Source organism: Oncorhynchus mykiss, chromosome 18 (assembly GCF_013265735.2).
Source record: "Oncorhynchus mykiss isolate Arlee chromosome 18, USDA_OmykA_1.1, whole genome shotgun sequence".
In the NCBI taxonomy this organism is placed as follows: Eukaryota; Metazoa; Chordata; class Actinopteri; order Salmoniformes; family Salmonidae; genus Oncorhynchus; species Oncorhynchus mykiss.
In genome coordinates this window covers 12,838,738-12,854,798 of record NC_048582.1, presented here as the reverse complement: position 1 = coordinate 12,854,798, position 16,061 = coordinate 12,838,738, and the positions used below count along the sequence as shown (strand labels likewise).

The 16,061-nt window shown below is 44.8% G+C and overlaps 2 protein-coding genes across 2 annotated transcripts; both read left to right on the top strand.

Moving 5' to 3' along the window:
* The first annotated feature begins 1,018 nt into the window (after positions 1-1,018).
* Positions 1,019-4,709, top strand: LOC118936561 (coagulation factor VII-like). The gene is made up of 8 exons (XM_036951342.1): positions 1,019-1,198; positions 1,339-1,502; positions 1,661-1,685; positions 1,915-2,028; positions 2,549-2,686; positions 2,857-2,963; positions 3,404-3,524; positions 3,644-4,709. The coding sequence occupies exons 1-8, from the start codon at positions 1,141-1,143 to the stop codon at positions 4,351-4,353; spliced, it is 1,437 nt and encodes a 478-aa protein (XP_036807237.1). The 5' UTR covers positions 1,019-1,140; the 3' UTR covers positions 4,354-4,709.
* Positions 4,710-10,356: 5,647 nt separating this feature from the next.
* On the top strand, positions 10,357-14,605 carry LOC110495524 (coagulation factor VII). Its single transcript, XM_036951343.1, has 8 exons — positions 10,357-10,506; positions 11,231-11,394; positions 11,553-11,577; positions 11,807-11,920; positions 12,441-12,578; positions 12,749-12,855; positions 13,296-13,416; positions 13,536-14,605. Exons 1-8 carry the CDS (start codon positions 10,449-10,451, stop codon positions 14,243-14,245), a joined length of 1,437 nt encoding a protein of 478 aa, XP_036807238.1. The 5' UTR covers positions 10,357-10,448; the 3' UTR covers positions 14,246-14,605.
* The last annotated feature ends 1,456 nt before the right edge of the window (positions 14,606-16,061 follow it).

The window sequence follows — 16,061 nt, the reverse complement described above, 5'->3', positions numbered from 1 at the left end:
ACATTCAATGATGCATATCATGAAATCAAATATTTGAATGATTGTGAACGATTATGATATTACAAAGGATAGTGAAAAATGTATTATAACAGGTAAATATAGGGATCAAAGGTCATATTTAAGATACACTACATGGCCAAAAGTATTTGGACAGCTGCTTGTCGAAGATCTCATTCCAAAACTGTTGCCACAAAGTTGGAAGCACAGAATTTTCTAGAATGTCATTGTATGTTGTAGCGTTAAGATTTCCCTTCACTGGAACTAAGGGCCCTAGCCTGAACCATGAAAAAGAACCCCAGAACATTATTCCTCCTCCACCAAACTTTACATTTGGCACTATGCATTGGGGCAGGTAGTGTTTTCCTGGCATCTGCCAAACCCAAATTCATCCAGATGGTGAAGCGTGATTCATCACTCAAGAGAATGCATTTCCACTGCTCCAGAGTCCAATGGCGACGAGCTTTACACCACTCCAGCCGACGCTTGGCATTGTGCATGGTGATCTTAGGCTTTTGTGCATCTGCTCGGCCATGGAAACCCATTTCATGAAGCTCCCGACTAACAGTTCTTGCGCTGATTTTGCTCCCAGGGGCAGTTTGGAACTCGGTAGTGAGTGTTGCAGCCGAGGACAGAATTTGTTTAAGCGCTAAGGACTTGGCGGTCCAGTTCTGTGAGCTTGTGTGGCCTACCACTTACCGGCTGAGACATTCTTATTCCTAGAAGTTTACACTTCACAATAACAGCACTTACAGTTGCCCAGCTCTAACAGAGCAGACATTTGAGGAACTGACTGAGCTCACTGAGCTCAGTACGGTCCATTCTACTGACATTGTTTGTCTATGGAGATTGCATGGCTGTGTGCTCGATTGTATACACGTCAGCAACTGGTGTGACTGAAATAGCCGAATCCACTCATTTGAAGGTGTGTCCACATTCTTTTGTCCATGTAGTGTAAGACATAGGCCTAATCCTCTGGTTCAGGTCTGGTCACCATCACCCAGATGTGGCAACTGTTTGCAGAGCAGTGGGAGTGAGCTGTTGGAGTGAGTGGGAGTGAGCTGTTGGAGTGAGTGGGAGTCATATGAGCTGGAATTGTTTACCTCAAATCGTTCCAGTTCTGGGTGATTCAGGTCCGCCACGATGCTGCTGAAAACATTTTGTGCACTTTGGGCCATTTCAACTGTCATTTCTGCCGCTGGTAAGTTTGTTTCGAAAACATATATTTTGAATCTAGCGTTACAGTTAGTTAAATGATAAAGTCATATTTTTTTTAAAGATGGAGAGGTGCCAAATGTCAGTTGTTGTCTTTCTTTTATGGTTTGTCATTCGATGTTTAAGTCTTCTTGAAGAAGGATGATGCGCACCTGGTGCTTGACAGAGCAAGGCGCGCCAACAGCGGCTACTTCGAGGAGGTGAAACAGGGCAATCTCGAGCGCGAGTGTGTCGAGGAAATTTGTAACTATGAAGAGGCTCGGGAAGTTTTCGAGGACGACGCCCAAACGGTGCAATTTTGTAGTAATTTCACTTGGTGAAATATTTGCTATTACTTTAATTGAAGCACTATTTTGATTTAATTTAATGAAATATTTAGCAATGCATAGGAACATGTGAGAATTCCAGAGAACTCTTAAAACTGACTATGTATGGTTTGTTTCCACAGAAAAGGTTTTGGTTGACATACACGGGTAAATCAGATTTTTCTATGTGGACTGTACACAAAAAATTCCAACCAGCCTAAAATATATGATAGAGTATTGCTTTCATTCATTTTCATAAAATGCTAATTATATTGTTGTATAAAATCCAATATGGTAATAACATACATGTTATCACATTCCTAATTTATTTGCACAAGAAATGTCCAGCATGTCAAATAGCAAATGTCATATCCTTTACCCTATTGATCCCTCTAAGGTCAGGATCCCTGCCTGGTCAACCCATGCAAAAACAATGGAACTTGTGTTTACATGGATGACTCTTACACATGTCAGTGTCTGGAAGGCTATGAAGGGAAATACTGTCAGACAGGTAGGAAGAGAATTCCTAGCTGCCATTTTTATACCAATAGTTTACGCCAGTGTTTCTTAATCCTGGTCCTGGGGTCCCAAAGGGGTGCACATTTCTGTTTTTGCCCTAGCACTGCACACCTGATTCCACTAATCAAATGTTAGATAATGAGTTGATTAGTTGAATCAAATCTAATGTTTTTGTCACATGCTCCGAATACAACAGACCTTACAGTAAAATGCTTACAGACAAGCCCTTAACCAACAATGCAGTTTTAAGAAAAATAAGTCTTAAGAAAGTATGTGTGCTCAGATGTGTAGTGCTAGGGCAAAAACCAAAATGTGCACCCCCTTTGGGTTTCCAGGACCAGGATTAAGCAACACCGGTTTTCACAATAGTTTCATACCAATAGTTTATTGTAATTCCGCAGTAGTAAGAGCACCCTAATGTGAAGTGTTGCCAACATTTGCTAGTGATATGATATGTTGACCGCATTCTGCTCATCCTACTTGCGTTTCCCCTTTCTCCCAACATACTGTAGTGTTTGAGGACACCCTGAAATGCCTCTCCCTTAACGGGGAGTGCGAGCACTTCTGTAACAGTTCTGGGTCAAGACGCAAGTGTTCCTGCGCTCCTGGTTATGCCCTGGGAGAGGACGGAAGAGAGTGTGTTGCCCAAGGTACTAACTGTAACGGACAGTAGATGAGCCCAGATGTTTTGTTAAAGACGGGAAATCCCTGTTTGTTACGAACAGACTGTAATATTTACAGAACCAAAAGGAGCCAGCATGCATTTGTTGATGTATGAATAGAGTTAGAAACAACAACTCGTCTGTCTGTCTATTATCAGTTCAGTATCCGTGTGGTAAAATCCCAGGCTTGGAAGCTCCGATGAGCCAGGCACGAGTCAAACTAGTCGGTGGGAACCACTGTCCCAAAGGAGCCTGTCCATGGCAGGTAACACATCAACGCCTGGCTGGAGAGCACAATGGATCCATCCACCTCTTTCACATTTGATTGGCCAATACTACCCTTCTACATTTTCGTAATTTAGCAGACATTCTTATCCAGAGGGATTTAGAGTAGTGAGTGCATTTTTTGTGCTTGTCTCCCATGGGAATTAAACCCACCATGCTGGAATTGCAAGCACCATGATCTACCAACTAAGCCACACAGGGCATTATGTGGCATAGTTGGTAGAATAACTAAACCACAGTCATTCCCATACAACCACTATCCTTGAAGTCAAAGGGTGTACTATTAACTAGGTTAGTATCTATTACCACCTCTTCCATTAGGCATTATATGACATTAGACAGTATTATTTTGGTTTATGTACAATGAGATGTGATGGATGAGTGGCCAATTTGTCTTTGTGATGGGACTGGTGGTTGCAGGTCCTATTGGAGCATAAAGGCACTAGTCTGTGTGGTGGGGTCATAGTTCATCCTGACTGGGTCATCACTGCTGCCCACTGTGTCGTGGATAGAGACACCAAGGACCTGATGGTGGTCGCAGGTAGGTTACGGTGTGGGTGTGGGTTGTGTTCCTTTCATAGAGCTTCTAGAAACATACATTATTTGTGTCCCTGTGTCACATAAACAAAACACTGTCCTAATTAACAACACTGTTTCCAGGGGAACACAACATTGACGTAGAAGAGGGCAGCGAGCAGAGGATCCCCGTGGCCAGAGCCATACCCTACAACCTGTACGACCCGGCAACAGGTGACAGTGACATCGCCCTGCTGCGTCTGAGAGGGCGTGTAACTCTGGGCCCTGACGCTGTACCCATCTGCCTGCCTCAGCAACACTTCGCCAAGAGCGAGCTGGCGGCCGTCCGCTTTCACACCCTTAGCGGCTGGGGGAAGCGCACCAACGGGGGCAACGATCCCAAACCTGGCACCCCGCCAGCCCCCTCCTCGCCCTTCCTCCGCAGGCTAGCCGTGCCCATCCTGCCCAACTCTGAGTGCACCCTCAAGAGCGGCTTCAACTTCACCCAGAACATGCTGTGTGCCGGCTACATGGAGGGGAACCAGGAGGCCTGTAGGGGGGACGACGGGAGCCCCCTGGTCACTTACTACGGGACCACCCACTTCCTGATGGGCGTGGTGGGCTGGGGGAAGGGCTGCCCCAAACAGGGTTTCTATGGCGTCTACACTACCGTAGCCAACTACCTGGACTGGGCTGAGGAGGTGATGAATACTCCTTCAGTCGTTGCCCCGGTGCCTTCAGTCAGTGCCCCGGTGATGCCATTCCTGCTAGAGATGGCATTAGATGAGGTTCAGATTCAGCAGGCTACGGAGAAGTTATTGCCACCACCTCCCAATGTGCAGAGCATTGGCTAACTCCCATTAAATTTGTCACCAGTCACCACACAACACCAATTGTCATTACAGTGAATCTATTGTCACATAACATGAATAGATATTTTTATAGTACATGGAAGCTACAGTATATAATGCTAATGGTGTAGCATATCGTCCTGTTTCATCACTTTGTAATCAGACATCTTTTCACTCTGCTATTCTTTTCATTTGACTCTTAATGTGAAGTGTTTATTTGAAGTGGTGATTTGGATGACCTGATGCCATACAGAATGTTTGACCTGATGCCATACAGAATGTTTGACGTGATGCCATACAGAATGTTTGACTGACGCCATACAGAATGTTTGACCTGATGCCATACAGAATGTTTGACCTGATGCCATACAGAATGTTTGACCTGATGCCATACAAAATGTTTGACCTGATGCCATACAAAATGTTTGACCTGATGCCATACAGAATGTTTGACCTGATGCCACACAGAATGTTTGACCTGATGCCATACAGAATGTTTGACCTGATGCCATACAGAATGTTTGACCTGATTCCATACAGAATGTTTGAGCTGATGCCATACAGAATGTTTGACCTGATGCCATACAGAATGTTTGACCTGATGCCATACAGAATGTTTGACCTGATGCCATACAGAATGTTTGACGTGATGTCATACAGAATGTTTGACGTGATGTCATACAGAATGTTTGACGTGATGCCATACAGAATGTTTGACCTGATGCCATACAGAATGTTTGACCTGATGCCATACAGAATGTTTGACCTGATGCCATACAGAATGTTTGACCTGATGCCATACAGAATGTTTGACCTGATGCCATACAGAATGTTTGACCTGATGCCATACAGAATGTTTGACCTGATGCCATACAGAATGTTTGACCTGATGCCATACAGAATGTTTGACCTGATGCCATACAGAATGTTTGACCTGACGCCATACAGAATGTTTGACCTGACGCCATACAGAATGTTTGACCTGACGCCATACAGAATGTTTGACGTGATGCCATACAGAATGTTTGACCTGATGCCATACAGAATGTTTGACTGATGCCATACAGAATGTTTGACCTGATGCCATACAGAATGTTTGACCTGATGTCATACAGAATGTTTGACTGATGCCATACAGAATGTTTGACTGATGCCATACAGAATGTTTGACCTGACGCCATACAGAATGTTTGACCTGATGCCATACAGAATGTTTGACCTGATGCCATACAGAATGTTTGACGTGATGCCATACAGAATGTTTGACGTGATGCCATACAGAATGTTTGCTTCCCAATACGTACATTTACTTCCAAAGTTTCCTCTCTGATAGCTGATGAATAAATATTACTTGCTGACAAACTAAATCTTTGCCTCCTTTGTGTTATTTGTGTGAGTGTGTGTGAGTGAATGAAAAGTCCAAATGTATCCATAGCCACACTTCAGCAGTAGCTCATCTACATGGTATTTTCTCTGAAATGCATATTATCTGAGTCATACGCATTTCTTTAGATTTGCCGTTTAAGGCACCACAACACAGCAGGCTAAACCATTGGAATAATAAGATAATTTGTGTTTACCTAAATATTCATGTTAACTTGCTGGGACAACTCAACAAACAGCAGATCATACCTTTAATCTTAGCATGCTGAGTATTGCTATACAACAGACTATTGCAGATGGCAATGATAAAACCAATATACTACCAGATATGGATCTCTTGGACTGGTATTACTTCCCAGTATGACCGATTTCCCTAAAACAAATATGTAGTTCGGCTATTTGTAACATTGTACTTTCAATCATGAGTCAGTCTAGGTAAATAATTAGATCAGATGGCAAACATTAACCAAATCCTATAGTTTTTAAGATGAGATCCACAATAGAATGTTCCATTGTTGCATGTGAACATTCCAACTTGTCTCAACATTCCTTTATCAGCCTGTGAACATTGTATTGCTTAGACTCCCATACAACAAGATACACTGCTCAAAAAAATAAAGGGAACACTAAAATAACACATCCTAGATCTGAATGAATGAAATATTCTTATTAAATACTTTTTTCCATACATACGGTAGTTGAATGTGCTGACAAAATCACAAAAATTATCAATGGAAATCAAATTTATCAACCCATGGAGGTCTGGATTTGGAGTCACACTCAAAATTAAAGTGGAAAACCACACTAGAGGCTGATCCAACTTTGATGTAATGTCCTTAAAACAAGTCAAAATGAGGCTCAGTAGTGTGTGTGGCCTCCGCGTGCCTGTATGACCTCCCTACAACGCCTGGGCATGCTCCTGATGAGGTGGCGGATGGTCTCCTGAGGGATCTCCTCCCAGACCTGGACTAAAGCATCCGCCAACTCCTGGACAGTCTGTGGTGCAACGTGGCGTTGGTGGATGGAGCGAGACATGATGTCCCAGATGTGCTCAATTGGATTCAGGTCTGGGGAACGGGCGGGCCAGTCCATAGCATCAATGCCTTCCTCTTGCAGGAGTTGCTGACACACTCCAGCCACATGAGGTCTAGCATTGTCTTGCATTAGGAGGAACCCAGGGCCAACCGCACCAACATATGGTCTCACAAGGGGTTTGAGGATCTCATCTCGGTACTTAATGGCAGTCAGGCTACCTCTGGCGAGCACATGGAGGGCTGTGCGGCCACCCTAAAGAAATGCCACCCCACACCATGACAGACCCACCGCCAAACCGGTCATGCTGGAGGATGTTGCAGGCAGCAGAACGTTCTCCACGGTGTCTCCAGACTGTCACGTCTGTCACGTGCTCAGTGTGAACCTGCTTTCATCTGTGAAGAGCATAGGGCGCCCGTGGCGAATTTGCCAATCTTGGTGTGCTCTGGTAAATGCCAAACGTCCTGCACGGTGTTGGGCTGTAAGCACAACCCCCACCTGTGGACGCCGGGCCCTCATACCACCCTCAAGGAGTCTGTTTCTGACCGTTTGAGTAGACACATGCACATTTGTGGCCTGCTGGAGGTCATTTTGCAGGGCTCTGGCAGTGCTCCTCCTGCTCCTCCTTGCACAAAGGCGGAGGTAGCGGTCCTGCTGCTGAGTTGTTGCCCTCCTACGGCCTCCTCCACGTCTCCTGATGTACTGGCCTGTCTCCTGGTAGCGCCTCCATGCTCTGGACACTACGCTGAGAGACACAGCAAACCTTCTTGCCACAGCTCGCATTGATGTGCCATCCTGGATGAGCTGCACTACCTGAGCCACTTGTGTGGGTTGTAGACTCCGTCTCATGCTACCACTAGAGTGAAAGCACCGCCAGCATTCAAAAGTGACCAAAACATCAGCCAGGAAGCATAGGTACTGAGAAGTGGTCTGTGGTCACCACCTGTAGAACCACTCCTTTATTGGGGGTGTCTTGCTAAATGCCTATAATTTCCACCTGTTGTCTATTCCATTTGCACAACAGCATGTGACATTTATTGTCAATCAGTGTTGCTTCCTAAGTGGACAGTTTGATTTCACAGAAGTGTGATTGACTTGGAGTTACATTGTGTTGTTTAAGTGTTCCCTTTATTTTTTTGAGCAGTGTATATAAAGGTGTGAAAAACATAGTAATCTACTGTTTAGGAGATAGGCTATCGTATATCAATTTGATCAGGGGCTTGTGGGGAACAATTTAATACCATCAAACCTTTGCCACCCAAAAGTGGATTTTTTTTCTGCTGGCCCATGGACTAGAACAGGCATTGAAACAAGCAAGCAAATCTATAAAGTTGGTTAAATCCTTTGTAGCCTAGCTACTTTCTCCTGTTGTGCATCAGTGGGTCTATTTACACTGGGGGTACCTCTGGACCCTCCAAACAAGAAATAGGCCCTAGCTGTCTCTGCCTGTCTCTCCACTGGGATTCTCTGCCTCTAACCCTATTACAGGGGCTGAGTCACTGGCTTACTAGTGCTCTTCCATGCCGTCCCTAGGAGGGGTGCGTCACTTGAGTGGGTTGAGTCACTGATGTGATCTTCCTGTCTGGGTTGGCACCCCCCCTTGGGTTGTGCCGTGGCGGAGATCTTTGTGGGCTATACTCGGCCTTGTCTCAGGATGGTAAATTGGTGGTTGAAGATATCCCTCTAGTGGTGTGGGGGCTGTGCTTTTGCAAAGTGGGTGGGGTTATATCCTGCCTGTTTGGCCCTGTCCGGGGGTATCGTTGGATGGGGCCACAGTGTCTCCCGACCCCTCCTGTCTCAGCCTCCAGTATTTATGCTGCAGTAGTTTATGTGTCGCGGGTCTAGGGCCAGTCTGTTTTATCTGGAGTATTCCTCCTGTCTTATCAGGTGCCTTGTGTGAATTTAAGTATGTTCTCTCTAATTCTCTCTCTCTTTCTCTCTTTCTCTCAGAGGACCTGAGCCCTACGACTATGCCTCAGGATGACCTGGCCTGATGACTCCTTGCTGTCCCCAGTCCACCTGGCCGTGCTGCTGCTCCAGTTTCAACTGTTCTGCCTGCGGCTATGGAACCCTGACCTGTTCACCGGACATGCTACCTGTCCCAGACTTGCTGTTTTCAACTCTCTAGAGACAGCAGGAGCGGTAGAGATACTCTGAATGATCAGATATGAAAAGCCAACTGACATTTACTCCTGAGGTGCTGACCTGTTGCACCCTCGACAACCACTGTGATTATTATTATTTGACCCTGCTGGTCATCTATGAACATTTGAACATGTTGGCTATGTTCTGTTAAAATCTCCACCCGGCACAGCCAGAAGAGGACTGACCACCCCTCATAGCCTGGTTCCTCTCTAGGTTTCTTCCTAGGTTCTGGCCTTTCATGGGAGTTTTTCCTAGCCACCGTGCTTCTACACCTGCATTGCTTGCTGTTTGGGGTTTTACGCTGGGTTTCTGTACAGCACTTTGAGATATCAGCTGATGTAAGAAGGGCGTTATCAATACATTTGATTTGATTTGAGCTACATACATTCAATTATAATTATATCATGAAATCAAATATGTGAACGATTCTGATATTACAAAGGATAGTGAAAAATGTATTATAACAGGTAAATATAGGGATCAAATGTCATATTTAAGATACAATACATGGCCAAAAGTATTTGGACAGCTGCTTGTCGAAAATCTCATTCCAAAACTGTTGCCACAAAGTTGGAAGCACAGAATTTTCTAGAATGTCATTGTATGCTGTAGCGTTAAGATTTCCCTTCACTGGAACTAAGGGCCCTAGCCTGAACCATGAAAAAGAACCCCAGAACATTATTCCTCCTCCACCAAACTTTACATTTGGCACTATGCATTGGGGCAGGTAGTGTTTTCCTGGCATCTGCCAAACCCAGATTCGTCCAGATGGTGAAGCGTGATTCATCACTCAAGAGAATGCATTTCCACTGCTCCAGAGTCCAATGGCGACGAGCTTTACACCACTCCAGCCGACGCTTGGCATTGTGCATGGTGATCTTAGGCTTTTGTGCATCTGCTCGGCCATGGAAACCCATTTCATGAAGCTCTCGACTAACAGTTATTGCGCTGATTCTGCTCCCAGAGGCAGTTTGGAACTCGGTAGTGAGTGTTGCAGCCGAGGACAGAATTTGTTTAAGCACTAAGGACTTGGCGGTCCAGTTCTGTGAGCTTGTGTGGCCTACCACTTACCAGCTGAGACATTCTTATTCCTAGAAGTTTACACTTCACAATAACAGCACTTACAGTTGCCCAGCTCTAACAGAGCAGAAATTTGAGGAACTGACTGAGCTCACTGAGCTCAGTACGGGCCATTCTACTGACATTGTTTGTCTATGGAGATTGCATGGCTGTGTGCTCGATTGTATACACGTCAGCAACTGGTGTGACTGAAATAGCCGAATCCACTCATTTGAAGGTGTGTCCACATTATTTTGTCCATGTAGTGTAAGACATAGGCCTAATCCTCTGGTTCAGGTCTGGCCACCATCACCCAGATGTGGCAACTGTTTGCAGAGCAGTGGGAGTGAGCTGTTGGAGTGGGTGGGAGTGAGCTTTTGGAGTGGGTGGGAGTGAGCTGTTGGAGTGAGTGGGAGTCATATGAGCTGGCATTGTTTGCCTCAAACCGCTTCAGTTTTGGGTGATTCAGGTAAGCCACGATGCTGCTGAAAAAAAATTGTGCACTTTGGGCCATTTCAAATGTCATTTCTGCCGCTGGTAAGTTTGTTTCGAAAACATATATTTTGAATCTAGCGTTACAGTTAGTTAAATGATAAAGTCATATTTTTTTTTAAAGATGGAGAGTGTAAGGAAGTGCTATTTCTTATGCAGGTGACCAGCCTACTGCTATTACATTGCTATAACTGAGACAACGTATTTTCACAGTAAAACATGTTAGGTCCCATACAGGATAGCTCCCACACCCACACACACAGCACACACACATTACACACACTAACTGCCGAGGACACACAGATAAGACATACACCCACACATTGGGAGGAAGAGACAGCCTTGACTTGCAGAAAACAGCGCACACACCTAATCTCCTTTTTAGCTGAACATTGTGTGACAAAGAACAAGACTCAGAGGGATGACGGACGGCCCAACAGGGCCAATCCAAGAAGACTACACCTCAGCCTGAACCAACCCGAAGACCCGATCTTCTAGAATCAACCTACTTTCTGTTCTGTATATGAGACATGTGCACTCTGTTATCTGCGCTTCTTTTCTGCTGGTTCCTTAAGAACCGAATGAAATGGCCCGTATACGTTGTACCAGATATCTTTACTCATAATTAAACTGTCACTTGTCATACAATAGACCACCTTGTCTGAATCGATCCTTGACCGGCTCACCCTCCTACATATCCCATCATTAACAAGAGGTGCAAAATGTCAGTTGTTGTCTTTCCTTTATGTATTGTCATTCGATGTTTAAGTCTTCTTGTCGAAGGATGATGCTCACCTGGTGCTTGACAGAGCAAGGCGCGCCAACAGCGGCTACTTCGAGGAGGTGAAACAGGGCAATCTCGAGCGCGAGTGTGTCGAGGAAATTTGTAACTATGAAGAGGCTCGGGAAGTTTTCGAGGACGACGCCCAAACGGTGCAATTTTGTAGTAATTTCACTTGGTGAAATATTTGCTATTACTTTGATTGAAGCACTATTTTATTTTATTTGAATGAAATATTTAGCAATGCATAGGAACATGTGAGAATTCCAGAGAACTCTTAAAACTGACTATGTATGGTTTGTTTCCACAGAAAAGGTTTTGGTTGACATACACGGGTAAATCAGATTTTTCTATGTGGACTGTACACAAACAATTCCAACCAGCCTAAAATATATGATAGAGTATTGCATTCATTCATTTTCATAAAATGCTAATTATATTGTTGTATAAAATCCAATATGGTAATAACATACATGTTATCACATTCCTAATTTATTTGCACAAGAAATGTCCAGCATGTCAAATAGCAAATGTCATATCCTTTACCCTATTGATCCCTCTAAGGTCAGGATCCCTGCCTGGTCAACCCATGCAAAAACAATGGAACTTGTGTTTACATGGATGACTCTTACACATGTCAGTGTCTGGAAGGCTATGAAGGGAAATACTGTCAGACAGGTAGGAAGAGAATTCCTAGCTGCCATTTTTATACCAATAGTTTACGCCAGTGTTTCTTAATCCTGGTCCTGGGGTCCCAAAGGGGTGCACATTTCTGTTTTTGCCCTAGCACTGCACACCTGATTCCACTAATCAAATGTTAGATAATGAGTTGATTAGTTGAATCAAATCTAATGTTTTTGTCACATGCTCCGAATACAACAGACCTTACAGTAAAATGCTTACAGACAAGCCCTTAACCAACAATGCAGTTTTAAGAAAAATAAGTCTTAAGAAAGTATGTGTGCTCAGATGTGTAGTGCTAGGGCAAAAACCAAAATGTGCACCCCCTTTGGGTTTCCAGGACCAGGATTAAGCAACACCGGTTTTCACAATAGTTTCATACCAATAGTTTATTGTAATTCCGCAGTAGTAAGAGCACCCTAATGTGAAGTGTTGCCAACATTTGCTAGTGATATGATATGTTGACCGCATTCTGCTCATCCTACTTGCGTTTCCCCTTTCTCCCAACATACTGTAGTGTTTGAGGACACCCTGAAATGCCTCTCCCTTAACGGGGAGTGCGAGCACTTCTGTAACAGTTCTGGGTCAAGACGCAAGTGTTCCTGCGCTCCTGGTTATGCCCTGGGAGAGGACGGAAGAGAGTGTGTTGCCCAAGGTACTAACTGTAACGGACAGTAGATGAGCCCAGATGTTTTGTTAAAGACGGGAAATCCCTGTTTGTTACGAACAGACTGTAATATTTACAGAACCAAAAGGAGCCAGCATGCATTTGTTGATGTATGAATAGAGTTAGAAACAACAACTCGTCTGTCTGTCTATTATCAGTTCAGTATCCGTGTGGTAAAATCCCAGGCTTGGAAGCTCCGATGAGCCAGGCACGAGTCAAACTAGTCGGTGGGAACCACTGTCCCAAAGGAGCCTGTCCATGGCAGGTAACACATCAACGCCTGGCTGGAGAGCACAATGGATCCATCCACCTCTTTCACATTTGATTGGCCAATACTACCCTTCTACATTTTCGTAATTTAGCAGACATTCTTATCCAGAGGGATTTAGAGTAGTGAGTGCATTTTTTGTGCTTGTCTCCCATGGGAATTAAACCCACCATGCTGGAATTGCAAGCACCATGATCTACCAACTAAGCCACACAGGGCATTATGTGGCATAGTTGGTAGAATAACTAAACCACAGTCATTCCCATACAACCACTATCCTTGAAGTCAAAGGGTGTACTATTAACTAGGTTAGTATCTATTACCACCTCTTCCATTAGGCATTATATGACATTAGACAGTATTATTTTGGTTTATGTACAATGAGATGTGATGGATGAGTGGCCAATTTGTCTTTGTGATGGGACTGGTGGTTGCAGGTCCTATTGGAGCATAAAGGCACTAGTCTGTGTGGTGGGGTCATAGTTCATCCTGACTGGGTCATCACTGCTGCCCACTGTGTCGTGGATAGAGACACCAAGGACCTGATGGTGGTCGCAGGTAGGTTACGGTGTGGGTGTGGGTTGTGTTCCTTTCATAGAGCTTCTAGAAACATACATTATTTGTGTCCCTGTGTCACATAAACAAAACACTGTCCTAATTAACAACACTGTTTCCAGGGGAACACAACATTGACGTAGAAGAGGGCAGCGAGCAGAGGATCCCCGTGGCCAGAGCCATACCCTACAACCTGTACGACCCGGCAACAGGTGACAGTGACATCGCCCTGCTGCGTCTGAGAGGGCGTGTAACTCTGGGCCCTGACGCTGTACCCATCTGCCTGCCTCAGCAACACTTCGCCAAGAGCGAGCTGGCGGCCGTCCGCTTTCACACCCTTAGCGGCTGGGGGAAGCGCACCAACGGGGGCAACGATCCCAAACCTGGCACCCCGCCAGCCCCCTCCTCACGCTTCCTCCGCAGGCTAGCCGTGCCCATCCTGCCCAACTCTGAGTGCACCCTCAAGAGCGGCTTCAACTTCACCCAGAACATGCTGTGTGCCGGCTACATGAAGGGGAACCAGGAGGCCTGTAGGGGGTACGACGGGAGCCCCCTGGTCACTTACTACGGGACCACCCACTTCCTGATGGGCGTGGTGGGCTGGGGGAAGGGCTGCCCCAAACAGGGTTTCTATGGCGTCTACACTGCCGTAGCCAACTACCTGGACTGGGCTGAGGAGGTGATGAATACTCCTTCAGTCGTTGCCCCGGTGCCTTCAGTCAGTGCCCCGGTGATGCCATTCCTGCTAGAGATGGCATTAGATGAGGTTCAGATTCAGCAGGCTACGGAGAAGTTATTGCCACCACCTTCCAATGTGCAGAGCATTGGCTAACTCCCATTAAATTTGTCACCAGTCACCACACAACACCAATTGTCATTACAGTGAATCTATTGTCACATAACATGAATAAATATTTTTATAGTACATGGAAGCTACAGTATATCATGCTAATGGTGTAGCATATCGTCCTGTTTCATCACTTTGTAATCAGACATCTTTTCACTCTGCTATTCTTTTCATTTGACTCTTAATGTGAAGTGTATATTTCAAGTGGTGATTTGGATGACCTGATGCCATACAGAATGTTTGACCTGATGCCATACAGAATGTTTGACGTGATGCCATACAGAATGTTTGACCTGATGCCATACAGAATGTTTGACTGATGCCATACAGAATGTTTGACCTGATGCCGTACAGAATGTTTGACCTGATGCCATACAGAATGTTTGACCTGATGCCATACAGAATGTTTGACGTAACGCCATACAGAATGTTTGACCTGATGCCGTACAGAATGTTTGACCTGATGCCATACAGAATGTTTGACGTGACGCCATACAGAATGTTTGACCTGACGCCATACAGAATGTTTGACCTGACGCCATACAGAATGTTTGACCTGACGCCATACAGAATGTTTGACCTGACGCCATACAGAATGTTTGACCTGACGCCATACAGAATGTTTGACGTGATGCCATACAGAATGTTTGACCTGATGCCATACAGAATGTTTGACCTGATGCCATACAGAATGTTTGACCTGATGCCATACAGAATGTTTGACGTGATGCCATACAGAATGTTTGACCTGATGCCATACAGAATGTTGACTGATGCCATACAGAATGTTTGACCTGATGCCATACAGAATGCTTGACTGATGCCATACAGAATGTTTGACCTGATGCCGTACAGAATGTTTGACCTGATGCCATACAGAATGTTTGACCTGATGCCATACAGAATGTTTGACCTGATGCCATACAGAATGTTTGACCTGATGCCATACAGAATGTTTGACTGATGCCATACAGAATGTTTGACTGATGCCATACAGAATGTTTGACCTGATGCCATACAGAATGTTTGACCTGATGCCATACAGAATGTTTGACCTGATGCCATACAGAATGTTTGACCTGATGCCATACAAAATGTTTGACCTGATGCCATACAGAATGTTTGACCTGATGCCATACAGAATGTTTGACCTGATGCCATACAGAATGTTTGACCTGATGCCATACAGAATGTTTGACTGATGCCATACAGAATGTTTGACGTGATGCCGTACAGAATGTTTGACCTGATGCCATACAGAATGTTTGACCTGATGCCATACAGAATGTTTGACCTGATGCCATACAGAATGTTTGACCTGATGCCATACAGAATTTTTGACCTGATGCCATACAGAATGTTTGACGTGATGCCATACAGAATGTTTGACGTGATGCCATACAGAATGTTTGACTGATGCCATACAGAATGTTTGACCTGATGCCATACAGAATGTTTGACTGATGCCATACATAATGTTTGACCTGATGCCATACAGAATGTTTGACTGATGCCATACAGAATGTTTGACGTGATGCCATACAGAATGTTTGACCTGATGCCATACAGAGTGTTTGACCTGATGCCATACAGAATGTTTGACTGATGCCATACAGAATGTTTGACGTGATGCCTGTACAGAATGTTTGACCTGATGCCGTACAGAATGTTTGACTGATGCCATACAGAATGTTTGACCTGATGCCATATAGAATGTTTGACTGATGCCATACAGAATGTTTGACCTGATGCCATACAGAATGTTTGACCTGATGCCATACAGAATGTTTGACCTGATGCC